The 23,740-nt window shown below is 64.1% G+C and overlaps 4 protein-coding genes across 8 annotated transcripts in view; 2 read left to right on the forward strand and 2 right to left on the reverse strand.

Moving 5' to 3' along the window:
* Window position 1: 1 nt before the first annotated feature.
* Window positions 2-4,802, forward strand: LCNL1 (lipocalin like 1). 2 transcript variants are annotated; one of them, XM_032398874.1, is made up of 5 exons: window positions 2-1,643; window positions 2,048-2,121; window positions 2,213-2,323; window positions 2,596-2,697; window positions 4,467-4,802. In XM_032398874.1, exons 1-5 carry the CDS (start codon window positions 1,579-1,581, stop codon window positions 4,496-4,498), a joined length of 384 nt encoding a protein of 127 aa, XP_032254765.1. In that variant the 5' UTR covers window positions 2-1,578; the 3' UTR covers window positions 4,499-4,802. The 2 variants fall into 2 exon arrangements, with proteins under 2 accessions (XP_032254765.1, XP_032254766.1); XM_032398875.1 differs by lacking the exon at window positions 4,467-4,802 and adding an exon at window positions 2,976-3,288.
* A 3,451-nt stretch (window positions 4,803-8,253) lies between these two features.
* Window positions 8,254-9,921, forward strand: PAXX (PAXX non-homologous end joining factor). 3 transcript variants are annotated; one of them, XM_032398819.1, is made up of 7 exons: window positions 8,254-8,435; window positions 8,516-8,576; window positions 8,824-8,873; window positions 8,954-9,144; window positions 9,223-9,291; window positions 9,460-9,544; window positions 9,657-9,918. In XM_032398819.1, the coding sequence occupies exons 1-7, from the start codon at window positions 8,308-8,310 to the stop codon at window positions 9,694-9,696; spliced, it is 624 nt and encodes a 207-aa protein (XP_032254710.1). In that variant the 5' UTR covers window positions 8,254-8,307; the 3' UTR covers window positions 9,697-9,918. The 3 variants fall into 3 exon arrangements, with proteins under 3 accessions (XP_032254710.1, XP_032254711.1, XP_032254712.1); XM_032398820.1 differs by having other exon boundaries at window positions 9,661-9,872; XM_032398821.1 differs by lacking the exon at window positions 8,824-8,873 and having other exon boundaries at window positions 8,994-9,144; window positions 9,657-9,921.
* Window positions 9,922-10,410: 489 nt separating this feature from the next.
* CLIC3 (chloride intracellular channel 3) lies at window positions 10,411-12,524 on the reverse strand. Its single transcript, XM_032398818.1, has 6 exons — window positions 12,472-12,524; window positions 11,558-11,667; window positions 11,348-11,473; window positions 11,109-11,215; window positions 10,854-11,029; window positions 10,411-10,777 (listed from the first exon to the last, which is right to left on the reverse strand). The coding sequence occupies exons 1-6, from the start codon at window positions 12,505-12,507 to the stop codon at window positions 10,619-10,621; spliced, it is 714 nt and encodes a 237-aa protein (XP_032254709.1). The 5' UTR covers window positions 12,508-12,524; the 3' UTR covers window positions 10,411-10,618.
* A 2,816-nt stretch (window positions 12,525-15,340) lies between these two features.
* Window positions 15,341-23,740, reverse strand: part of ABCA2 (ATP binding cassette subfamily A member 2) — a 21,427-nt gene continuing 13,027 nt past the window's right edge. For both annotated transcript variants that reach the window (XM_032398830.1, XM_032398829.1), the window contains 24 exons: window positions 23,513-23,633; window positions 22,977-23,216; window positions 22,688-22,894; window positions 22,335-22,437; window positions 21,915-22,234; window positions 21,621-21,834; window positions 21,421-21,526; window positions 21,216-21,327; window positions 21,065-21,125; window positions 20,809-20,983; window positions 20,500-20,615; window positions 20,274-20,421; window positions 20,032-20,155; window positions 19,795-19,927; window positions 19,588-19,705; window positions 19,154-19,332; window positions 18,941-19,082; window positions 18,723-18,857; window positions 18,501-18,604; window positions 18,328-18,420; window positions 18,113-18,215; window positions 17,906-18,043; window positions 17,625-17,831; window positions 15,341-17,181 (listed from right to left, as the gene is read on the reverse strand). In XM_032398830.1, the coding sequence (XP_032254721.1) occupies window positions 17,146-17,181; window positions 17,625-17,831; window positions 17,906-18,043; window positions 18,113-18,215; window positions 18,328-18,420; window positions 18,501-18,604; window positions 18,723-18,857; window positions 18,941-19,082; window positions 19,154-19,332; window positions 19,588-19,705; window positions 19,795-19,927; window positions 20,032-20,155; window positions 20,274-20,421; window positions 20,500-20,615; window positions 20,809-20,983; window positions 21,065-21,125; window positions 21,216-21,327; window positions 21,421-21,526; window positions 21,621-21,834; window positions 21,915-22,234; window positions 22,335-22,437; window positions 22,688-22,894; window positions 22,977-23,216; window positions 23,513-23,633 (3,435 nt within the window). In that variant the 3' untranslated portion in view covers window positions 15,341-17,145. The remainder of the gene's footprint in view (window positions 17,182-17,624; window positions 17,832-17,905; window positions 18,044-18,112; window positions 18,216-18,327; window positions 18,421-18,500; window positions 18,605-18,722; window positions 18,858-18,940; window positions 19,083-19,153; window positions 19,333-19,587; window positions 19,706-19,794; window positions 19,928-20,031; window positions 20,156-20,273; window positions 20,422-20,499; window positions 20,616-20,808; window positions 20,984-21,064; window positions 21,126-21,215; window positions 21,328-21,420; window positions 21,527-21,620; window positions 21,835-21,914; window positions 22,235-22,334; window positions 22,438-22,687; window positions 22,895-22,976; window positions 23,217-23,512; window positions 23,634-23,740) is intronic.

Consider the following 23,740-nt stretch of genomic DNA (forward strand, 5'->3'; position numbering starts at 1 on the left):
CCCACTAACCTTGGGCCTCAGTTTCCCCTTCCCCTCTGGAAAGTCTCTGAGGCTGGCTCTCCGTGATGTCGCCTAGGGGTGGGCAAGGGCCCGCTCGTGTTTGCTCCTTGTGGGGCGGGTCCGAATCAGGACCTCTGAGGAGCAGTACTATCATGGCCCTCCCCCAACGCACGCCGGGCTCTGACCTCGCCGCACCCCCTCCAGCCACACTCCTGCAAGCTGCCCCTCCAGCCGGCACGTTCTGGGCTGGGGCCCAGTCACCTCCTAATCCCTAGGCAGGTGCCTGGGGCCTGCCCCCTCACCCCAAGTCTAGAGAGGCCTGAGGCCCAGGGAAGCTTTGCCTCCACTGGGTTTTGGAAGGTGTGGGGTTAGTACACTCAGACTGGGCAGAGATCAGGGTCCCGGAGGACAAGGAGGAAGGGGCTGCCCTGTCCATGCCCCCCACACTGGGACGGACTGACTGAGTGGGCTGACGACCGGACACCCTCATCCCTCTGGGTACTGTGGTGACTCCTGTCCCCTGTTTGCCGGCCCCACCCTTTCACCAGACCCCTGGCACCAAAGCCACCGTGGGCCCCGGAGCACGGTCTCCCTGACCAGCCCTGCCCCACGTCTCCCGCTGTCCCCCAGGTTCCAGGCCCTGCCCTGAGCCCTCCTGGCTCACAGTGGGCAGCACACATGGCATCCTGCCCACCAGGCCCCCACCCCGGCAAATTTCAGCCAGGCCCTGTAGAGGCACCAAGAGTTGTGAGGCTCAGAGGTGGGGGTGAGCTTCTTGGCAGGCTTCCTGGAGGAGGGGGTCTGGGGGCTATGTCTGAGCTGAGAGCTGGGGGCAGACATCCCAGAAAGCCTGCCAAAAGTTCTCCCCCTGCATCGAAGGATCTGAAGTCTCAGGAGGAAACGCCACCGGGGATGGGCGGGGTTCCGTGGACACAGCTGAGCCCGTGCACTGCAGGGCACAACCAGATCCCAGCCTAATCTCAGTAGGCTTGGTCCCGGGCCAGCAGGCCAGCCACCCCAGGGCATCTGGGGGGTCATAAAGGCTGGGCAGGAGAGGCCACCCCAGCTCTCCTGCTAAGAACCATCCTCCACGATGCTGCAGATGCTGCTGATCGGTTGGGTCTTTGCCTTGCTCAGGGTGTCCCTAGGCCAGGCCCAGGTCCCCATCCAGGCCAACTTTGATGCCAGCCAGGTGGGCCCAGGCACCCCCATGCCAGACCCATCCTGTCCTCCTCATGGATGACCCCCTTGCTTCTCCATCCAGGTCCCAGGGGCCAGCATTATCCCCAGAGAGGCTGGAGGGCCAGAGGGCCAGCCATCAGCTGGGGGGTGGGCTGTGTGGGGAGGACAACGGGCTCCTTAGGCTGGTCTGTGGCTCGTGCCCACCACCACTCCCCAGGTCCTCAGATCCGGACGAGTTGCAGCCACCCGCCACCATGCTGGGTCAGAGTTGATGTGGGTGCAGGGCCTGTCCCCCCAGCTCTCCCTGCACCCTCCCTGTAGTTCCAGGGCATCTGGTATGTGGTCGGGGTGGTATCGGATGACCAGGGCTTCCTGGACTCCAAGGACAACCTGAAGATGCCCGTGGTCTTGGTGACCCCCTTGGCCAATGGTGACCTGGCCCTCAAGTTTGGGTACTCCACGTAAGTGACCCCATGAACCCCACCTCAGACTGGGCCAGAGGTGAGCCACCGAGAACCAGAGGCGTCCCTGGCACCACAGGGAGTCAGACCCAGGCCCCCCGTGGTCAGGCTGAGGGGCTTGCCTGTGGCCTGGCCATGGAGGAGTCTCGTCCCTGTGTCTGCCTGTGGGAGTCTGCCAGGGAGCCCCCGCGTCTCCTGGCTCGTGTGTCCTTGAGCAACACCTGCCCCCCGCCCCTGAGAGGGTCTCTCAGCTCTGAGCACAGAGTGAGGGGGGTCCAGGGGTGCCGGGCAGCCTGAGCACCGGCCCACCCTACGTGGTCAGCAGTGCCCAAGGGGTGGCCCTTTGCGACGTGGCCGGGCGGCGTGTGCCAGACGCTCAGGATGCTGTGGGTCTTCCTCCCCAGGCCCGATGGCGGGTGCCAGAAGACGGACACAACCTTCACTAAGGGTGCTGTGGACGGGCAGTTCAGCAACAAGGGTGAGAGGGGGCAGGGCAGGGAGGGCTCCCGAGCCAGGCAGGGGTGGGGGCCCGGCCAGGCTGTCAGGTTCAGCTGGCTCTCGCCCTTCAGCCATGGCGCAGACCAACATCCGCGTGGCGTCCACCGACTACAAGCATTTCGCAGTGCTGTACGTGGAGACGCAGAAGGGGGGCGTCAGGAACGTCTGGCTGCAGCTCTACGGTGGGCAGCCCTGCCCGGTGGCGCTCCCGGCACCCCTGTGCCCCCACTAGTCACTGGGCACGGCCTCTCCTCTAGGAGCCCTGCGCCCAAGCCTGGTCTGGACTGTTGGGCACATTCCAGCAAGTTCCAACTCCATGGCAGGGGGATCCACTGTCCCCCAGGGTCTCCTTGGGACCCCTCCGCACCCAGCCCCTCCCAGCCCCTCTGCCCCGCCCTGCCCCTCCCCCCGCCGCCCCCCTGCCCCTCTGCTCACCTGTCGGCCCTGCCCTCAGCCCGCGCCCCAGAGCTGTTTCCTGAAGGGGCCCAGAAGATGCAACAGCTGGTGCCCCAAGTAGGCCTGAACCCCAGCCAGGGCACCCTGCTGCCCAGGTCAGGTGAGTGCTATCCCCACACCAGCTCAGGGTTACGGCAGACCCCAGACCCAGACTGGGAGGGCCAGGCCCCAAGGCTCCCCCCAGGGATGGGGCGGCAGCTCCAGGGGCAGCCCTGGCCTATCTGGGCCAGAGGAGGGCCGGACGGTGCCCTGGCCGTGGCCCCCCAGGAGGGGATGGCTCGCAGGCTGGGGGGCTTGGTTATTCAGGGAGGGTTGGGGGCCTCCACCCCTGGGGAAGGGGGCCCCGGGTGGTTCCTCAGGCCCCACTCTCTCCCGCAGACCAGTGCGCTGGTGCCTTCTCCTAGGTGAGTACTCAGGGGCAGGCGCGGACGCCACTGCCCAGACCACGCAGTGCCCCATGCCCTGCTGGCCCCTGGAGGCCCCTCTTGGCCAGAAAGCTGTCCGGTGGGGTCCTCATCCTGGGAGCAGGGTGGGGTGATAGCACAGAATCAAGGTGGGCTGGCAGGCTGCGGCGGGGAGGAACAGAGTGGGGCCCTGGGGCTGGGCCCAGGGAGGGCAGGAAGAGGCCAGAAGACGGTGCTCACCCCACTATACCTGCCCTCTTGTTTGCAAGGAAGGATCCCGCCCAGGAGTGCCAGTGGCGGGGGGGGGGGGGCATGCTCCGCGTACTGGGCCTTCCCCAAAGAGCGTGCACCACTTCTCTCTGCCACCCCTCCCCCAGCACAATAAATCATCTCCTAAAGCCCACGGCTGCAGTGCATTTCTTCCACGGCTGCAGTGCATTTCTTCCCCGGGTTTCTGGGACCAGGGCGGGACCCCTTGCTCGGCCGGCCTGGCAGGTGCTTAGCCTGGGAGGAGCTGAGGCTCTGCTCTGAGGGAAGCAAGCTTATCCAGACAAACAGGAGGGTTGCAGGGCCCTCCCCGCCACTCTCCCCCCCACCAGGGCACCGGACTGGGGGTGTCGCCCTTGCTCAGCAGCCCAGAGCTCCCGCGGGCACAGTGGGCCTCCTGGGCCTTTGGGGTCCTCCCAAACCACAGCACAGAGCAGGGATCTGGGCCACTTCCATCCCCCCACTTCGCCCCTGATCTCTGGCCCCTAAGTACCCGCAGTTCACTCCCCACCCAGAGCCAGAGGAAAGGGGGTGTGTGCGAAGCTCTGTTCTGCCCTGTGTCATTATCACCCTTCTTTAAAGACACGTCCTGCAGGGGGCGCCTGGGTGGCTCAGTCCGTGAAGCCTCTGCCCTGGGCTCAGGTCGTGATCCTGGGGTCCTGGGATCGAGCCCCGCGTCGGGCTCCCTGCTCCGCGGGAGGCCTGCTTCTCCCTCTCCCACTCCCCCTGCTTGTGTTCCCTCTCTCGCTGTGTCTCTCTGTCAAATAAATAAACAAAATCTTTAAAAAAAATAAAACCACAGCCAGGTCCTGCCAGATTTGCTGCCTTGACTGGGGTCCTTCTGGGCTAGGAGGTCACAGAGATTAAGAGCCCCCCCGAGGGCCCCAAACAGCCCCTCCCCACCTGCACCCAACACCTGTGCACCCAGCCTGTGCCTGTGAACCCTCTGGCCCACCTGTGGACACTTTGAGGCAGGGACCTGCCCCGGTCTCCTCCCTGCCCCCAGCTTGACACCAGTTCCCCGGTGGAACTGAAGCCCTGGGGGTCGGGACAAGTGTGTGGAAGGCCCAGAGAGCCAGCCTCCTCCCACACGGGTGACCTATGAGCTCACCCACCCACCCTTCCTCCCGACACCTGGGCAAGGTGCCGTCTGCCCACCTAGAGGGGCACCTGCTGAGAGATATTGTCTGACCTCCAGGCGATAAATCAACTGATCGATGGATTGATTAGTTATCATTTGGCTTCCATATGGACCAAGAGAAGATGGGGTGGAGGAGGCCACGGCAGCAACAGCAAGGATTTAAAGTGGAGAGGTAGGGATGCTTGCTCTCCTGGAGAGTGGTGCAGGAAGTCTCACCACCAGCTTCTCCACGCCCACCAGGCTCTGGACCCCCTGCCCTCCCCCACTGACCCTTCCCAGCGCCCCTGGGAAGGATCTGGAGTGGAGAGATGCAGATTGCCCACCATGGCCTTCTGGGCACCTTTTCCTCGGAGAGAGGCTCCGTTCTGGGGTGGGGCAGCCCCACGGGGCCCCTCTGGGTCCCAGGAGGGCTGTCCCCCCAGGCGTCTGCAGATCCGCCCCGGGCTCATCATCTCGTCCTGCACCACCCTGCTCAGACCACGCGGGGGCAGCCCTCAGCCAGTTCTCTCCCCAGAAGCCCCGGAACTCTGCGTGCTGCCTCAGCCCCTCCCTGCCCTGCTCCCCACCGCCCCCAGAGCGTCCTATCAGATAGAAAAGGCCAAAGTCCTTAGCTGGCCAAGAAGGCCCTCCCTGACCGGCCCTCCTCTGACCCCACCACCTACCCTCTTTCCCTCAGCCCTGCTGACCAACTCATGTCCCTTGAGCACGCTGGCCCTGCGACGGCCTCAGGGCCGAGATGCAGGCGGGCCCTGCCTGGGGGTGCTCTTCTCCAGCTCTCCGCTTGGCTAGCTCGCTCTGCTCCTCTGAAAGCTTTTGCTCAAATACCACCCTGTGTGCTCCCTCCTTGGGCCTCTGGGACCCCAAGCCCTGGCTGCCCTCTGGCCTCTCTAGCGACTCCTTCTCCGACTCGGGGGGCTTGCAATGCGGCGTGCCCTGGGGCGAGAGGCCAGCCCTGGCTGCCCTCCCTTCCACAGTCCCCAGCCCGGGTAGCTGGAGCCTTTCTTAGCCTCTTCCTTGCCCACGTTGGAGGCCCCACCTACTTGTGCCCACGCCCATGTTCATCAGACGGCTCCCTGCAGGAGGGCTGAGGTGCTGAAGACCCAGCCATCCCGTACATTGTCTAGATATTTGTGTCATCTTTTTAAAACTTCAATTTGTCGGTTTTCTTACCATGTTTTGTAACAAATCTTTGCTTCAGGTCTTGAACTAGTTCCCTGGGGCTACTGTGACAGATGATCACAAACTTGGTGGCTTTAAACATTACATTTACCTTCTCGTGGTTCTGGAGGCCAGAAGCCCAAAATCGGTTTCCCTGGGCCGGAAATCCGGGGCGGGCAGGGCCACACTCCCGCTAAAGGCGGGGAGCCTTCTTGCCTGTCCTACCTCCTGGTGGTGGCCAGCAGCCCAGACTGGTGGCTGCATCACCCCAGCCTCTGGCCCCCTGGCCACACTGCCTTCTCCTCTTCTTTGTGAAACCTCCCTCTGCCTCTCTCTTATGAGGACGCCTGGGACGGCATTCGGATAACCCAGGAAAACCTCCCCATCTCAAGATCCTTACCCACAACTGCAAAAACCCCTTTTCCATACAAGCTGACATTGACAGGTCATCGTTCAGCCTGCCTCGTTCTTCCTGGAAACACTGTCCTAGGCCCCAAGCGCTGGGCCTGGAGGAACTGATATTTAAAGTGGTCCTCGGGGCTGGGGACTCCACACTCACATCTCTGGACATGGTCCTCCTCTAGAGTCTGGGTACGGAGCCGCCTCCACCATCTCCATCAGAGTTCATATAGCAAAGGAGTGGCCCATCTCCAAACCTGCCCAGCCCAGTGGTCTAGGGCAAGGGCATTTCTGCACTCCCCACCTGCAGGGGTCAGCCATGATCCCTCCCTCCCTCACCCCAGCTCTCTCCACCTACACTCTGAGCCCCTGGCCCAGCGTCCATCAGCTCTGCCCTGAGGGACTCAGCAGCCCTCTACTATTCTCCCTGCCCCCCAGGCTCCACCCCTGCAGTGGCCTCTCCTCGTGACACTCGACATGGGCTTTATACACATAAATCAGTTGTACCACACCCCACCCCACCCCTGCTTGCACCCTCCTGCAGCTCCCTGCTCTGCATTCCTTCATCCACAATATTTATTGAATATCTCTGTGCTAGGCAGTGTTTGAGGATTGAAGATTCAGTGGCAAGTAAACCAGACATAAAGGCCCGCCCTATGGACCTCTGGGGGAAATGGGCAATAAATAGGATAAATAAATGTATTAGTCACCTACTGCTGAATAACAAATTACCCCCAAACTTAGTGGCTTAAAACAACGAGCTTGTATCATCCCCCCAGTTTCTGAGGGTCAGGAACCTGGTCCTGGGTGTTCTGGGGCCTCTGGCACTTCTCAGGAGGCTGCCATCAAGCCACCGGCCAGAGCTGTGTGCTCCGCAGAAGGCTCCGCTGGGAGGGGTCTGCATACCAGCTCCCTCACTAGCCCTTGTCAGGCCTGGTCCAGGGCCACGTGGGTGTGTCCCCAGGGCTGCCACACATGTCGTGGTGAGCAATTCAAGGAGAAAGAAGGGACGGCCCATCACTTCGGCAGCATTCTACTGGCTGGAAGCAGGTTACTGAATGCAGCCTACGCTCAGGGGAGGGATAGTAAACGTTTGAACATAGGAGGCAGGATGGTTGGGGCCATCTCAGAGGCCGCTGCCACAGTGAGGAAACCAGAATGTACTTTATATAGTGACAAGTCTGGAAAACAAGTACATAAAACAGGAGAGAGGACGTGAGATGCTGGGCAGGCTGTTGACCTTTAACGTAAGGTGACTAGGGAAGGCCTCACTGAGAAGGTGACCCCTTGACTGAAGACCTGAAGGAAGCATGAGTCTGGGGGATGGGGTGGCAGACAAAGGCCCTGAAGCAGGAGCCTGAGGTTGTCAACCAGGGGAAGGTCGGGGAGGGGCCAGGCTTGGCAGCAGGCACGTGGAGGACACATCAGCATTGCCTGAAAACCCACCAGCCCGTCCTCCCTAGGGCCGCCCTGGGGTCACCCTGGCCCTCTTGCAAAGCTTTGAGCACAACTGTGCTGTGCCCACTGTGGGCCTTCCTCCATGGCTGCTCCTTCTGCCTGGGATCCCCTATCCTGGCGCGCACGGCCCCCCCCTTGCCCAGGTCACAGCTCACACGGCTCAAACTGCTACCTGAGAGTTTCATGTTTCCGGTGTTTATTATTCGTCCATCCCATTAGATCTCACACGCTCCAGGCGACCCGAGACCTTGTCTGCTGGTGAAGGTGTGCTCGAGACCTAGGACACCAGGAGACACAAAAGAGGTGCCGGGCAAATACTGTGGAACGGACCAACTGCCAAACTTTATTCACTTTTGTATTCTGACCTGTTGGACAGTCTGGCGTTAGGAACCTTTGTGGATCTGAAGACAACCTGAGAAATATCTCGGGGAGGGCGAGAGCCGGTGGGGAAGGCAGGAGGAGGCCGCTGGGACAGCCGGGGGCGAGGCTCACACGGAGGGAACCGCCGACTCGGCGGGGTGGCGGGCGCGCAGCTGCGGGGTTGGTGGCGGAGGCGCGCAGAGGCCTCCACGCGGGCGCGCGGACAGCGCTTGCGACCGCCCCGCCCGGGGACCCCGCCCCGCCGCAGGCTCGCAGGCCCCGCCCCGCCCCGCCCCAGCCGAGACCGAGCCCCGCCCTGCGCCCTAAGCTGGGTCCGCCGCGCCCCGCCAGCCCCGCGCGGGTCCAGGGTCCTCGGGGCCGAGACAGGGCCGTAAGCCCCGCCCCGCGCAGGCCCCGTGGGCACCGCTCGGGGCGGGCCCCGCCCCCGGTTCCGGAGCCGGCTGCCGCGCAGGCGCCCTAGGCCTGCGGCCGCCCCGGCCGGGTTTCCGCTCGCCGTGGTGTCATGGTGCCGCCGCCGCCGCTGTCGCCGCCTCTTTGCACGCTGCCGCCGGGCCCCGGGCCCCCGCGCTTCGTGTGCTTTTGCGAGGGGGAGGGAAGCGAGGACGGGGGCCCTGGCGACTTCAACCTCTAGTGAGTGGCGTGGTGCGCGGGGCTCTGGGGGCGCGGACAGTTCAGCGGGCGGTCCCATCTGACAGCCGCTCCCCCCACAGTGTGACCGACGCCGCGGAGCTTTGGAGCACCTGCTTCACGGCGGACAGCCTGGCGGCCCTCGTGGGTAGCGGGGCTCCTGGGCGGGCCTGGAAGCCCCCAGCACCCCTTCCTGCAGTGCAGACCACCTAGGAGATCGAGGGGGCGGTCTGGGATTCCCCCGGGGGGGCGGGGTGTCTGGACACCCTGCCCCCAGCTTTGTAGCTGTAGTCCTAAGATTGGCCCGGCGTCCCGGGTGGCTCTGGGTCAGGCAGTTTTGGGGTGGTTCCAGGGTCTTGAGCAGCTGGTGACCAGCCCCTGTGCCCTGTAGAAAGCCCGTTTTGGCCTGAGTGCGGCTGAGGAGATCACCCCCCGGTTCAGGTGAGCCCCTGAGCAGGGAGGAAGGGTGGGTGTGGAGCAAGGGGATCTGCACACGGCACTCAGCAGCCGTCCTTTCCTAGGGCAGCCTGCGAGCAGCAAGCTGTGACTTTCACCCTGCAGGAGGACCGAGCATCCCTAACCCTCTCCGGGGGGCCCTCAGCACTGGACTTTGACCTCTCCAAGGTGCCGGGCCCAGAGGCAGCTTCCAGGTTGCGGGCGCTGACCCTGAGCCTGGCCGCCCAAGTGTGCACCTTGAAGAGCCAGCTGGCAGGTGGGGTGGGGAGGGCGTGCCCTGGGTCCTCACTAGGGCCCCCCTGCTCGTGCCTTCACTCTTGTCTTTCTTCCCCAGCTGTGGAGGTGACAGCTGCCAGCCCCAAAAAGAGCCCTTGTCTGGTGGGGCCTCAGCTCTTCTTACCAGGTAAGGCCTGTCACCTAGGACTTTGGTTGGGGCTGTGCTCTTCCCTCTGCAACTCATTTTCCCCAGAACCAGATTCAAACTCCAGAGAGAGGATGCATGTGGAGAGGGGGTTGTGGCCCTGGAATTGCACTGGACACAGGAACCCCCTTCCTGTCCTGTTTGCCTCAGACCCGGATCCTCAGAGAGGTGGCCCTGGACTCGGGGTCAGGAGGAGGTGTCCAGGAGAGTCCCTCATCAACCCTGGCTTCAAGAGGTACTCACCCACTCACCCACCTGTCCCTCCCTCCTGTGCCCAGGGTCAAGCCCTGGACCGCTGCCCCCCCCCCCCCCATAACACCACAGTGTCACTTTCCTTTCTCTCCCAGTAAGAAGCCAGCCAGCGGTGTAGACTTTGAGAGCCCCTGAAGGTGCAGCAGAGTGTGACCCTGCCAGGAATCTGCCTGTGAGGTGGGGATAGCCTCTGAGACCCCACAATCGCCACCTGCCCATCCTGCTGTGCGGTGGGAACACACCTGCTCCTCAAACCCCTTCTCCATCAAATAAATGCTTCCCCAGAGGAAGGCACCGGTCACGCTCCGACTTCTGGGGACAGGCTGGGGGAGAGGGGTCAGGGATCTCCCGGGGCCTGTGATTTGGCACGGGGCCAGAGTATGTAAGCAGATGCACAGCCCCACACTCCCTGGGAGGAGGAGGCCCCAAGCTCTTCAGGCTCGTCCAGCTGCCCCTGCCTGGTTCTCACAGGAGCCCAGGGCCCGGAAGGCAGGGCAGGGCTCCTCAGGCTGGAACTCGGTTACCAGCTGTTCCAGGCACACACTTCACTCTCCCAGACCCCACCCGACAGGGCACAGCGTGGGTATCCCGCACCGTACACACACTAGGACCTGTGGAGGTCAGACGGTGGCTTGCTCCCTCGGGCAGGACTGAGGAATGTGGGCTGGCCCCACCCACTGGCCTGGAGCCCCTAGGTGCCCAGGCTGGGCTCTGCTCCCCACCCTCCTTGGCCATCCTGCTGCCCCACCCTGGCCTGACTGGTTTGGGAGCCCAATCCAGTCCCCCACCACCCCTGATAGGGTGAGTGGAGGGATGGGCAGAACCACCCACTGGGGTGGGTGAGGGACTCTCCTGGACACCGCCTCCTGACCCTCCACCCCTGTCATTCTGGGCGATCATGTGGAGCTGTGCGTTCCATGGTGTGGGGCTTTGGGGGTGGCAGAAATCGAGGGACCTCTGGTCCCTCGCAGGTCAGGACACGCTCACTGGGGCAGAGGTGCCTTTATGGGGCTGTAGAAGAGTGGGCAGGGGGTGGCCGTAGACGGTGGGGGAGGGGCTAGCGGGGGCGCACGGCAGTCCGGTAGGCCGCTAGGATCTCAGCACTGTATGGACACGTGTACTTGAACTCCTTCACCTGCAACGCGCTGTCCAGGTAGCGGCGGACGGCGCGCAGCTCGGCGGGTATGGGCGCTTGGCGGAAGTGTGTGCACACCGTCTGCGGGCGAGGGGCGCGACAAGTCAGGGCCTTGTGGAGCCCCCCCCCCCGCGCGCACCCCGCGCCCGGCACTCACGTCCACGATGTGCAGCTTGGGCAGCAGGCTGCAGTCAGCCAGCGTGAGCTGGTCGCCGTCCAGGAAGCGGCGGCGCGACTCCCGAAGCTGCGGTTGCTGCGCCCGCTCGTGCTCCAGGGGCGTGCGCAGGTAGCTGTCCAGCCTGGTGAGGGCGCGCAGCAGCAGCTGGTACAGGGCTGGGGCGGGGAGCGCAGTGAGGGCGGGGCCTGGGCCAGCCCCCCCCCCCCCCCCGCCGTGGCTCCAGACCCTCCTCACCATCGTCCTGCGTGGGCACCGGGTTCTTGATGAAGGCGGAGAACCTGTGAAAGACGTCGTTGCCCGCTGTGCTGGACTCCCCGTAGCGGGGCGCCAGGCTGGGGAATCTACGGGGAATTAGGGAATCTCTGGTCAGACCCTTGTGCCGCGCCCCCTGCCCTGCCGGACCCTCAGCGTTCTTCCTGGGCTCCTCCCTGGGGGCCCCATATTCGCCCCTCCCACCAGGCCGGGGTCCTCACTCAGGGGGCCCCAGTGTCTCCTCCAGAAACTCCTCGATCTGCAGTGTGTCCGTTTTGGCGTCGCCATCGTAGAGAAGGATGGGCAGTTGTGAGCCAGGAGCAAAGTCCTTAAGCACATCCAGGGACCTGTGGGCATGAGGCAGGTGGGGAAGCCGCTGGTCAGAAGGGCCAGAGACCAGGGAGTGGCTCCCCTGGAGGCAGGGGGCTCACCTGCGAGTGTCCACCGTGGTGAGGGTGAAGGGCACGCCCTTGAGGAGCAGGAGCATGAAGAGCCGCTGACAAGAAGGGCAGTGTCCCACGCTCTCGCCATCCTCGCTCGCCTGGGGTGGGTGGAGTAGAGGGGGACGGGGCAGAGAGCAGACCTAAGAATTCTGCCAGTAAGGACCCTGCTTCCCACTGCCAAGAGCCTGGAATGATCCAGGGCTCCAGCTTGTTTGGGCACAGCCTGGACAAGTGGTGGGTGAGAGCCCTTGACTGGGTCCCCGGGAGGTGGGGAGGGGCCTCCCCACCTCCTAGGGACACGGGGGTGGGACCCAAGCTCTGGAGCCTGGCCCCTCGACCCTTATCATCAGCACCTGGGCAGAGGCCAGGCTCCTGGTCTCCAGGTCCTACAGGCTGGTCACAAGGGTGGAGTGGGCCGAGTGAGCTGCTTTCTGAGTAATTCACCTGCCAAACTGGACAGTGGCTGGCGGCACACTCTGTCCCACGCCCCGACAGTGGGGAGGAGGCCAGGGTCTGGCAGCCCCTGCACGGGGATCCACAGATCTGGGCAGTGATGCGAGGATCGGGATCACCTGGCCCAGCCCCCCTCTGCTGCTGCACTGACCTCAAGCTCCACTTGGGCCTTGGCTGCCGGCTGTCGGATTGGCACCTCCCCACCGAGCGGCTTTTTCTCCAGGAGGGTTGGGCTGGGTCCCGGAGCCAAGGCTGGGAGTCGGCACCCCCACGGCCTTGGGGACAGCTCACTGGGCCCTCCTCCAGTCCTGGTCCCTCTTTCCTCAGCCTCTGTAGGGCTGCCTGAGCTCACCGCCAGGGAGACAGTGCAGACCCACTGCCTGCCCCAGAAAGCAGAGCCCCCCCAGAGCACACGCATCCCCGAGGCCGCCCTCCCGGCCCAGTGGCACCTTGACAAACAGCTGGAGCTTGGCAGTCTCCGCCATGGCTAGGAGCTGTGGTGGCGCGGTGGCGGCGAGGCAGGGGTGGGGGCCTGGAGAGCCCTTTTAGGCTCCCGGGGTGCCCCGCCCTCCCCAGCCCAGGGCCCGCCCTGACGAGTCACTGTGCAGGCGGTTAGTGCCCCGTGTCCAAGCATGCAGGTGTGACTGTGGGGGTACTGAGTGTGCAGGGCTGGCGGTGCTGGGGACCCCAGCACCCCAAGGGGGTGTGTGGGATGGAGGTGGAGACCAACGGACTCGGAGGTGGGGAGACAAGGGTGCCAGTCTGGGAAGAGGGCAGCTCTGGATCAGAATCACGCCTGCCATGAACCCCACAACCCTCCCTGCAGGGAACACCCTGTTGTCTGTCGCCCCCGCCCCAGAAAGCTGGGGTGGGGGTAGGAGAAAGGAACAGCCTGGCCCCAGCCTCAGTTTCCCAATCTGCCTACCTCCTGGGAAGGGACGCCCCTCCCATCACCGAGTTTGGCCAGGCAGAGCCCCGCCCCCCCAGGCCTGCCCACATTCCAGGAGTGCTGCTGGCCTGCTCAGGTGTCCCTGGCCAGCCGGCCCCACACCCCCTGCCCTGCCGGTGGGGTTCCAGGCAGGCTTTTCCCCTTCTTAACCTTTCAGAAGAAGCACCAGGACGTTTAGAAGCCACAACCTCCTGACCCATGGGTCCACCCGCCCCCGCCGTTGGCTGGAAGGAACCGACGCGGGGACGTTGTGTGCACACACCCCCAACCTTCTCCGCCCCTGCCCACCCCCCGCAGCTCCGGGGGCGGTGTGCCCCGAGGGAGGGGCCTGCGAAGGCTCCGCGCCGCCCAGTGGCAGAGCTGGGGATCTGCCCCGCACCTTTGCCTCCTCCCCCAGGGCTCTGCGGGGACCCCAGACTGTTCAGGGCTCCTGGACACAGACTGGAGCTGGGCACCTGGCTGCCCTCCCGGGGCACCAGTATTTCTACTGCTTCTCCACGACGTGGCGGGGACTCGGCCTGCTCATCTGCTTCCCCCGCGCACCGCAGCCCCAGGGAAGGGCCCCAGGCCCCTCCACAGCTGCAGGTGCTCACCAGCCGTCCCACGGGTATTTCTGTGTGTATAAAAATACCCTTACCCGTCTGTAGAAAATCGGAAATGAACCAGTGACCAGGTGGTTCAGAGAAAAGGAAATCTACCAACACCCAACAGGGTGTGTGGGAGTCTCACTTCACACTTATTTCAAGAGACAAACTAGGACAGGACGGGGTTCAGGGCTGCAATGGGCAGGTAACCATGTGCTCAGCGAGGGTGTGAGCACACATCGCTCGGGTGGCTGTGGGCTGGCAAGACTGTCCAGATGGTTCAGCCCCCTGGGAATCAGCCCCAAGTGTCCCTGTAAAAGCATGAGGGACATATACACAGATCCGTGCTGTCCTCTGGGTAGCAAGCACCCCGTCTGTGGGAGAGTCCTGGTATGTTCACAGAAGAAGACAGAGGAAGTGAGTCTCTCTAGTCTCAGGTTTGGTGGTGTCGTGGCTGAATTGTGCCCCCCCCCCTTCACGGTGGAAGTCCTAGCCCCCAGCACCTCAGAATGTGACATTAGGACAGAGTTTTTACGGAAGTCATCATGTTAGAATGAGGTCATCAGGAGGGGCCCTACCCCAGTCTGTGTCCTCGTAAATGGGAGATTTGGACTCAGACACACATGGGGGGGGGCGCAACGCGAGAATGGAGGCAGAGGTCGGGTGGTGTCTGCAAAGCCAGGAACACGGAACGTTGCCAGAAAACCACCAGCAGCTGGGAGAGTGTGGACCAGACCCTTGCCCACAGCCTCCGAAGGAACCAGCCCTGCCCACACCTTGATCTTGCACCTCTGGCCTCCAGACTATGAAGGAATACATTTCTGTTTTTTTTTTTTTTTAAGATTTTATTTATTTGACAGAGCGAGCACAAGCAGAGGGAGAGAGAGAGAGAAGCAGGCTCCCCGCTGAGCAAGGAGCCCGATGTGGGACTCGATCCCAGGACCCTGGGATCATGACCCGGGCCGAAGGCAGCCGCTGAACCGACTGAGCCACCCAGGCGTCCCTACATTTCTGTTGTTTTAAGCTGCTCAGTTTGTGGTACTTTTCGACAGCCGTAGCACACCAAGACCAGTGAGAGAAAAAACCGACCCAGCTGAAAAACACTGCATCGGTATGTGTCCGTCTGGGTCTGCTCCTATCCTTCTGAAAAAAGCCAAGAGGACGTCCTCAGACCTTTTGAATTTCCTATCATGATTTCATAGGCAGTGTTTTTAAATGAATGAGACCAGAAGCTCACAGTCACCGACTTTGGCCCCTGACCTACGCAGGGCCCGAAGCAAACCTCCCTGCCGCCGCCCGGCCGCCATTCCCTTCCTTCCGGGGGTTGGGAGGGTGGGGGGCATTCTCGGCCTGCAGTCCCAGGAGCTGCTGGACCTGGCCTCATCCATGCAGTGGCCACACTTCTCTCCTGAGCCCTGGCTGGGGGCCCCTCATGGCAATGTTCAACAGTCTGTTCTGAAAGGAGACACAGACTTGTAGGGGGACGGGGAGGGGCCCTGCGGCGGCAGGGGGTCGTGGCAGGACCGTGGACATGTGTTTCCTGGCTCTGCCCACTGAGAGAGCCAGGTGAGCCCACCCAGAGTCCAGACAGGGGTTCCAAATACCATTCTGCCCAGAGGAACCAGGGCTCCTTGGAAAATGGCTGAATCTTTTTTTAAGATTTTATTTATTTATTTGACAGAGACACAGCGAGAGAGGGAACACAAGCAGGAGGAGTGGGAGAGGGAGAAGCAGGCTTCCTGCCGAGCAGGGAGCCCGATGTGGGACTTGATCCCAGGACCCTGGGATCATGACCTGAGCTGAAGGCAGACGCTTAACCACTGAGCCATCCAGGCACCCCAGACCTGGACATTGTAACAGAAAGGAAGTCTCCAAAAGAAATGGCCAGGACAAGTTGAAAGGACACGGAAGTCACCATGCAGGAGTCCCACTGGCCATATCCAGGATAGTTTGAGCGTAAAAATGACAGCAATAGAATTGTACACTTACAAGGGTTAAAACGGTAGATGTTAAGTGTATTTTTCCACAATAAAAAAAATCTTTATTGGGCGCCTCCCCGGACTCTAAATAAATAAATAAATAAATAAATCTTAAAACAAGAAAGAATAAAAAGAAAACCACCATTTTGCAGCCCACCCCCCACTGGGGTAAAAGGTTTTGAGAAACAAGCTCTTCACATGACCCTTCATCCTCCTGGGGAGTCTTCTGTGTCCCTTCCAGTCCCCTTGAACGGGTCTCTGCTGGGAGACTGACCACGGCCAAGCTCGAGGGGTGCTGATTCTGGGACCCTTCCTTGTGGCCTGTCTCCAGGTCCATCGCTGCGGAGCGCCCCACCCCCCATTCCTGGGAGCCTCCACACTGCCCCCAACCTTTGATATTCCCTCCTGGACTTGGTTCTTAGCCTAGAGATCACCTCGTCCTGCAAGCCCCCCATCCTGGATGAGATGGATACAGCCCAGCACACAGAGCCGGCCTGTGGGCCCTCAGTGGGCCCTGAGTCCCAGGGGTTGGGGAGAAGGTGGCAGGGAGTGCACACCCCCAGGGTGGGCAACATGGCACAAAGAGGCCCACTCAGGACCTGCCTCCAGGCAGGGAGTCCAGGCTGTGTGGGTGGGGCAGGGGAGGGGAGTGATGGACAGTCCCTGCCTCTGTCCCAACAGCTGTTTAGAGGGATGAGGGGCCCCACCCCCTCCTGGTTAACCCGGCCACCTTCCCTTCACTCTGGGCTCAGCGCTCGGGGACACTGCATTTGTGCCTGTGAGGCAGAGACCATAAACTTGCATCAAGGGGGCCCGTCTTCACCCCAACACCCCACTCCACATGCGCAGGCTTGCATGGGCTTTTTTGTTTATTTATTTAAAACAAACATCTGTGCGCTGTGTACAGGTCCGGCTCCCGGGTGGGTGGGTGTGCAGGGGGCCAAGCTGGGAGGGAGAGCAATGGCAGCTGGAGGGGGTGGGGAGGGGGTCTGGCCCCTTGTCGGCCAGTGGGTCCAGCTTCTCCATTCCTGCCACCCGGCCCACCACCTTGAGGCAGCCCCTCCCTGGCCCACGCCCACGGCTTCCCTCAGGTGGGGGCCTCCCTGCACGACAGCAAGATGAGGAAGCCTCTTCCTAAAGCAAAATAAATAAGGGCCTGGGGACAGGACCTACCCCAGTCCCCAACCTCAGCCCCAGACTGGCCCATCAGTACTGAGGGTCAGAGAAAAGCCCATTCAGGAGGTCAGGCCCGGCCAGCAGAGTCTGGTAGTACCTGGTGACCTGTGTCAGCCCAGTGGCCCTAGGGGTGGCGGGCAGAGCTGGAAAGGGGCAGAGACGAGGGGCCGGCCAGACCCCAAGGCTTTAAGGCAGAGCAGGGTGAGGGTGTGCGCAGCCCAGGGCCAGGCCAACCTTTGGCACAATCAGGGGAGGGCAGCGCAGTGGCCTCAGGCAGGGCTGAGGACAGGTGAGGGGCTGGAGGGGGCATGAAGCCCTAGGTCCTGGACCTCCCGTTCCAGGGCCTTGTGGGTGGGCACTGGGGGCACGGGGTGGGGCCTCGGCCACCGCCTGACTTCTGTCCCCACTGCATGTCCTTGAACCAGCGCCTGGTGGTCAGCAGAGTGTGTCCGTGTTGAAGGAGAGCTGGGCCTGGTGGGCAGAAGGTAGGCAGGCCGGGCTTGGGGGGGCGTCCACAAACACCCCCAGCCCCCACCCCCGGTGTGGGACTGGGTACCCCTCCTCTGTCCCTCTGGAGTTCTCCCTCAGTGGTGAAGCCTCCTGGGCGTCTGTCGGCCAGGTCAGGTGGCTGCAGTGTTTCCAGCTCTCCCCGGTCCCCAGGCTCTGCTCCCCCTACTCTGCTCTGCCCGCCTCGGACATCCCTCCAAGTTCCCAGCGTGTTGTGCGGTCTGCAGTGGGTCTGTACCTGCCTGTGCCTGGGGCCTCCGGTGTTTACCCTCGCCCTAAGTATCAGAGCGATCCCTCTGTCCCCTTGAGCTCAGGACAGCAGAAGTCCCCAGGCGGCCCTCCCCCACACCTCTCCTTTTGCAGAACCCGAGCCCTCTGGCCAGGCTGACCCTACCAAGGCGGCTCACCCGCTCCTCCTCGAAGCTGATGAGGCCCTCGTCTTCTGTGTCCAGGTCCTCAGGCTCGTCAGCCACCAGCGCCCTTAACTCCGTGGGGGCTGAGCGGGGCCGGAAGAGGCTAAGCAGGCGGCCCAGGGGTGACCGCAGGGCCGAGGGTGGCTCTGTTTCCTGCTGCTCCAAGTTGTCACTCTGCTTCTTGGCAAAATTCACAAACACCTGGCGGACGGGGGCAGGTGGGTGAGCAGGGGCCAGCCCAGGCTGGCCCCACGCCCCTGACCTGGAGCACTCACGTTGTCCAGGGTGGTCTGGCTGACGGAGTAGTCCTCGATGCCAAGCACGCCCACCACCTGTTCCATCTTGCTGAACACCTGAGCCAGTGAGATGTGCTCCGACTGGAGCTGGTACTGCACCTTCGTGTGGTGACGCTCCTGGGGGGGGCACGGGGGTCAGAGGCTGCTCAGCAGGCCCCAAAGCCCTACCCCTGGGGCCCCACCCACCTTGAGCACAGCCTCTGGAAAGTTCCGGTTGAAGAACCGCACCACATCCTTCACGTTCTGGCTGCTCTTGGTCCTCACCGTGATCATGTAGCCATCTCCAAACCTGTGGGACAGGCCTGTGGCCCCGAGTCCCCAGCCGCCAGGGCAGCCCATCCCCCACCTGCCACAGACCGCACAGCCCGCCACCCCACGCTGGCACCGTTGGCCCGGCTCACCGGTTCTTCAGGTGCTGGATGCTGCCCAGACAACGCAAGCGCCCGTTCACCATGATGGCGAGACGGGTGCACAGCGCCTCGCACTCCTCCATGCTGCGGGCAGACACACAGGCTGGTACGGTGGGGCGGGGCACTGTGTGTGGCGGGGAGGGGCGCTACGGGCAGGGACACACCTGTGGGACGTCAGCACCACCGAGCGCCCCGTCTTGATGAGGTCCAGAATGAGGTTCCAAAGGAAGCGCCGGGCCTTGGGGTCCATGCCCGTGGTGGGCTCATCCTGGGGGCGGTGCCAGGCTCAGCCGTGGCGGCCTGCTCCACCCCAGGTGGCCCAACCCGCTGCCTCCGGCCCCGCTCACCAGGGGGTGCAGACGGGCCCACCCCCTATCCCGGCTCACCAGGAAGATGAAGGCGGGGTACCCGATGAGGGCAATGGCTGTAGACAGCTTCCGCTTGTTGCCCCCGCTGTAGGTGCCCGCGGGCTTGTCGGCGTACTTGCTCAACTCCAGCTTCTCCAGGGCCCACTTCACCACCTGGGGGCGAGAACCGACATCAGGGCCCGCCCCTCCCGTCAGCCCCTCCCTAACCCACCCCCTCCCCGCCCGGGCGCCCTCACCCGCGCCTCGTCCTTCCAGGGGACGCCGCGGAGCCGCGTGTACAGCTGCAGATGCTCCCGGGCCGTGAGCTCGTCGAACAGGGCGTCGAACTGCGGGCAGTACCCCAGACTCTGCTGCACCTGGAGCAGCTCCTTGAGCACGCTGCGGACACCGTGCCATCAGCACCGGCGGCCACGGTCACCCCACCCGCCCAGGCGCCCGCCCGCCTGCACCTGTGCCCGTTGACAAAGGCCTCGCCCCCCGTTGTGCTCTCGTCACCCGTCAGCATCTTGAAGGTGCTGGTCTTGCCGGCGCCGTTCACGCCCAGAAGGCCAAAGCACTCGCCAGGACGCACGCCCAGGCACAGGCGATCCACCGCCAGGATACGGCCGATCTTGCGAGACTTGTACACCTGGCGTGGGGAGGGCTCAGCCCATTCAGCAGGGCCAAGCACTCGCCAGGCCGCACCCCCACCTGGGCCCCGCCCCGGCCTGGAAACACGCTCCCACTTGGGCCCCGCCCCCCGGAAACACGCCCCCACCGGGTCCCGCCCCCCCCGCGTCCCCCCCCCCCCTGGAAACACGCCCCCACTTGGGCCCCACCCCCGCCTGGAAACACGCTCCCACCTGGGCCCCGCCCCCCGGAGCCCCACCAGGGCTTGGCCCACCTTGGTCAGGTTCTCGATCTTGACCATGTCATTGTCAGCGTCCCCCCGCAGCACCCGCTGCCGCTCGCTGGCCACGTCCACATCGTCCTCCACGGGCTTGGTAGACACTGGCATTCGCCTGTGGGGACAGGGCAGGCCGTGCCATCCATCACCCAGTGCTCCCCGATTTGCTATGGCCCCCACATCTCCTGGCACTCCCCAACTCACTGTGGCTGCCTCAGGAAGTTGTACTGGCACATGATGGTGAGGAAGAAGCCGACGAAGCCTTCGACAGTCATGGCCACCAGCCCCCTGGTGACAATGTCCCACTCGAACGGGGACTTCATCTTGTCAAACTGGCCTGTGGGGCAGCCGGCTCAGGGCCTGTGCCTGGGGGCTCCCCCCACACCTGCAAATCCCGATCTCTGGGGACATGACCCTCTACAGCACCCGCGCCCCGCTCACCGATCTTGGCGTAGTACTCGTTGATGTACTCGTTGTAGGCCATCTCCATGAGCCCATGGCCCAGGTTGTAGTTGGGGAAGATGAGGAAGCAGCTTTTCAGGTAACTATTGACCACCTTCAAGTCCTGGGGTATCACAGGGGGTCACAGGCACAGCCTGGGCTCTGCCGTCCCGCCGTGTCCCGCTGCCCACTGTGCCCCGCCGCCCCCCTGCCCACTGTGCCCCGCGGCCCCCCTGCCCCACCTTGTCATGCTCGAAGAGCTGCAGCAGGAAGGTGGCCACCGTGGCCGTGATGCCGATGAAGAGGTTGATGACAATGAGAAACACGTAGGCTGAGCTGGGTACCTCGAACCAGAAGGAGGCCGGGTACATGATGGGGGTGATAGACCACCTGCGGGTGGATGGGTGCAGGCGTCACCAGGTGGCCCGCCCCCACCCCAGGCCCACTCCCCCGCCCGCTCCCCCTTACCCATAGAGCAGGAAGAGAGAGAGCACGGCAGGGAAGTTGGTGGGTGATGTGTAGGCCGGCAAGTCGAACACAAACAGGATGATGACGCAGCAGGTGGCTGGGACCAGGTAGTTAAGCTACCAGAGCAGGAGTGGCAGGTAAGGGGCCCAGGTGCAGGGGTGAGGGGCCCCAGGGCAGGAGTGAGGGCTCCCAGGGCAGGGCTGGGGGCCTGGGGCCAGAACTGGTGGGCCTGGCAGGAGACAAGGTCATGGGACGGCAGGGGTCTAGGGGTAATGGGAACCGCCCTCGGCCACGCGGGGAGGGGCACACCATGTCCCACACGTAGTTGGCGAGCCAGTAGATGACGGGGTTACAACCACTGACAAACTGCAGGTGCTTGGCCTTGGTAGACTTCTCGGCCACCAGGAAGACCACGAAGCTGGCTGGCACGAAGGACATGGCCACGATGATGAAGATGGCGATGACCACGTCCGTGCCCTGCAGCCTGGGGGCACGGCAGCCATCAGCCCCTGCCGGGCACCGAGTCCCGCAGCAGCAGCCCTGCCCTCCCTGCCCCCGTACACACAGGTAATCCAGGGATAGGCTGGCGCTCGTCTTGTTCATGGGGTGGTTGGTGACAGTGATGCCTAGGACACAGGGGAAGGCGGCCTCAGGGACCTGCTCCGCGCCCACCCGGCCCCGGCCCCGCCTGCCCCCACCCCCCCGCCTAGGCTCACCATAGGCCGCAGGGTTGCCCTTGCCCTTGGGCAGGTTGGCGCGCAGGATAGCATTGTTCAGGCTATTGAGGTAGGTGGGCATGCTGTGGTAACCCTTGTTGTTGTAGAAAACCTGGAGGGACCCAGAAGTGCCCTAAGAGCCCTGTGGGTTCCTGCCCACCTCGGGCGAGAGCTGGGCACCCCGGGCCCGGGCTTCACGGCTCACCTGGGCTGCCCTGCGCACCGCAATCTTCCGCACCATGACTGGGGCCCGGGCACCAAATGACGCTGGGATGGACTTCTGGACGTTGCCAAAGGTGATGGCCCCATACCTGGGCAGGCAGGGCGCGGGGCAGTGAGGCCCGGCATGCAGCAGGTGGGCTGCCCCCTCGCCCACAGCCGGCACGCAACTCCCGCCCGGCTCACCGATGCAGCCGGAAGCGGTCAGAGGTGAAGAGCAGGTACTCGGAGACATTATGGCCAGTGATGTCGGTCAGGATGTCCCCTGTGACCACCCGCATCTGGGGTGGACGCCCACCCACACCCCCCGGGCAGGAGAATCCAGTGCCTTGTGCAGAGCAGGTGCAACGGACGGGCTCCCGCACCAGGCGCGGCAGGGACGGCGCCGACGTCCAGTTGTCTGTGGGCGCGGCAGGGGCCGTCAGCTTAGGCCCGCACCTTCCCCTGCCTCCCCCCCCCGGCAGCCCGCTGGGCCCATACCTGGCCCGGAGGTGGGGGGCAGCGAAGCATTCCAGGCCTGTAGCGGGTCCTCCTCTGGGGACACAGGGGAGTCGGACGGAGCGGGGGAGGGTGGGGGCGGCACGAAGTTGGACAGCGGCAGCCCTTGCGTAAAGGACTCCAGGCACATGCTGTCAAAGAACGTCGCCGCCAGCAGGCGGGACTCGCCGCTGCTCAGGTTCAGCACGGGCCCCAGGGAGCCGTTGGCCGGAGACTTCAGCACACAGGTGGCGCCCACCCCCGACGGCAGCCGGAACGTGCTCACCAGCTGCTGCGGGCTGGCGTCCGGCGACAGTCGCAACCTGGGGAACCCGCAGCGTGAGTCTGGGTGGGGAGGTGCCCGCCCATCTCCCGCCCTCACCCAGCCCTGGGCCGCCACGGCTGCCTGGCAGGCGGCCTCACCGGTACTCCTGGCGCTCCTCGTTGGCGTAGGGGATGAAGTTGCCGCGGGGCTGGGTGTAGTTGTGGTACTGGGAGGGTGACAGGACCAGCGGGGGCAGGTCACCTGGAGGGGCGCACGGGGAAGCCTGAGCAGGTTCTGATTGCCTACTAGCGGCCCCCAGGCCCAGGTCCCTCCTCCCCAGGACCCTTAGGGTCCAAGCTTGGGGTCTGGGTCCCAAGGAGACATGAGTCCCAGACAAGCCGCGCAGAGTGCCTGCCGGTCTCGGATGCAGTGCCCAGGCCCCGAGCGGGTGATTCCCGCCAGAGTGGGACGCTGGCCCCCGATGTCCCTCTGCCTGGCCTGGCAGCCGTACCAATCTCAGGGACGGAGAGGGCCACAGTCATGGCCACGCAGACAAAGAAGGCGGGGAGCAGGATCTGGGAGGAGAGCGCCTTCGAGTTGCGGCGGGCGCAGTGGAAGCGCTTCACCAGGAGCCCGTGGAACTGGCGCACCTTCAGCCACCAGCCTTCCAGCTTGCGGCTGCCCTGGCCGACCCTCGTCAGGGCCTCTGCCTCGGCTTCTGCGCGGGGAGTGGGGGCTGAGCAGGCGGCCCCGCGCCACCCTCCAGGGACCCTGCCCGGCCCCACCCAGCCGCCCCCCACCTTGCAGGCTGACGTTGTCGGGGTCCTGTAGGTTGTCAAAGAGGGGACGGTAGTCGCCATAGCCATCCGCGTAGGTGGGTCCCTCGTCACCACGGGCAGAGCCCACAGATGATGCGGACTGCAGGGACGCCTGAGACTGTGCCAGCTCGGTGCACCGGGCCAGGCCGCCAGCGTGCACCTCCCCCGGCGAGGCCGGGCCCCCCGCCCCGGGCAGTGCGTCCTTCTTGGACTCCTTCACATCTGCCGTGGCCGAGGGGCCAGGGAGGGGAGAAGCAGGGCTCAGGCCTGCCTGGGACCCCAGTCCCCACGCTCACCCACCCACCCTCAGCCCCACTTCGCCATGGGGAGCCCCAAGTCCCATGGCACCTACCTGCCCAAGCTCCTCACCCCCGAGTCAGCCTGGCAGGGAATCGTGGCACCTTGTTCCCACCCAGAGCCCTTGGTCCCCAGAAACAGGGGAAGAGTGAGCAGCCCCAGCCCAGGTTCAGGCCCCGGGGGTGGGGGCAGGACTGACGAGCAGCTCGGGGACCTCTCACCCGCCTCACTGTTCTCCAGAGACTGGTCCTCCTCTGACACCTTGAGGAATACCTCCTCCAGCGTGGTGTCCATCAGCCCGAAGCTGCTCAAGTGCAGCGCATCCAGACTCTGCTCCAGGTGCTGTGAAATGGCTGCACGTGACCCACTGCAGCACGGCCCCCCGCAGGGACGCCCCCCGCGCCTGAGCCCGCTCCACCCCGCGCCTGGGAGAGGCCCCCGCCCCTGAG

Source organism: Phoca vitulina, unplaced genomic scaffold (assembly GCF_004348235.1).
Source record: "Phoca vitulina isolate PV1807 unplaced genomic scaffold, GSC_HSeal_1.0 scaffold121, whole genome shotgun sequence".
In the NCBI taxonomy this organism is placed as follows: domain Eukaryota; kingdom Metazoa; phylum Chordata; class Mammalia; order Carnivora; family Phocidae; genus Phoca; species Phoca vitulina.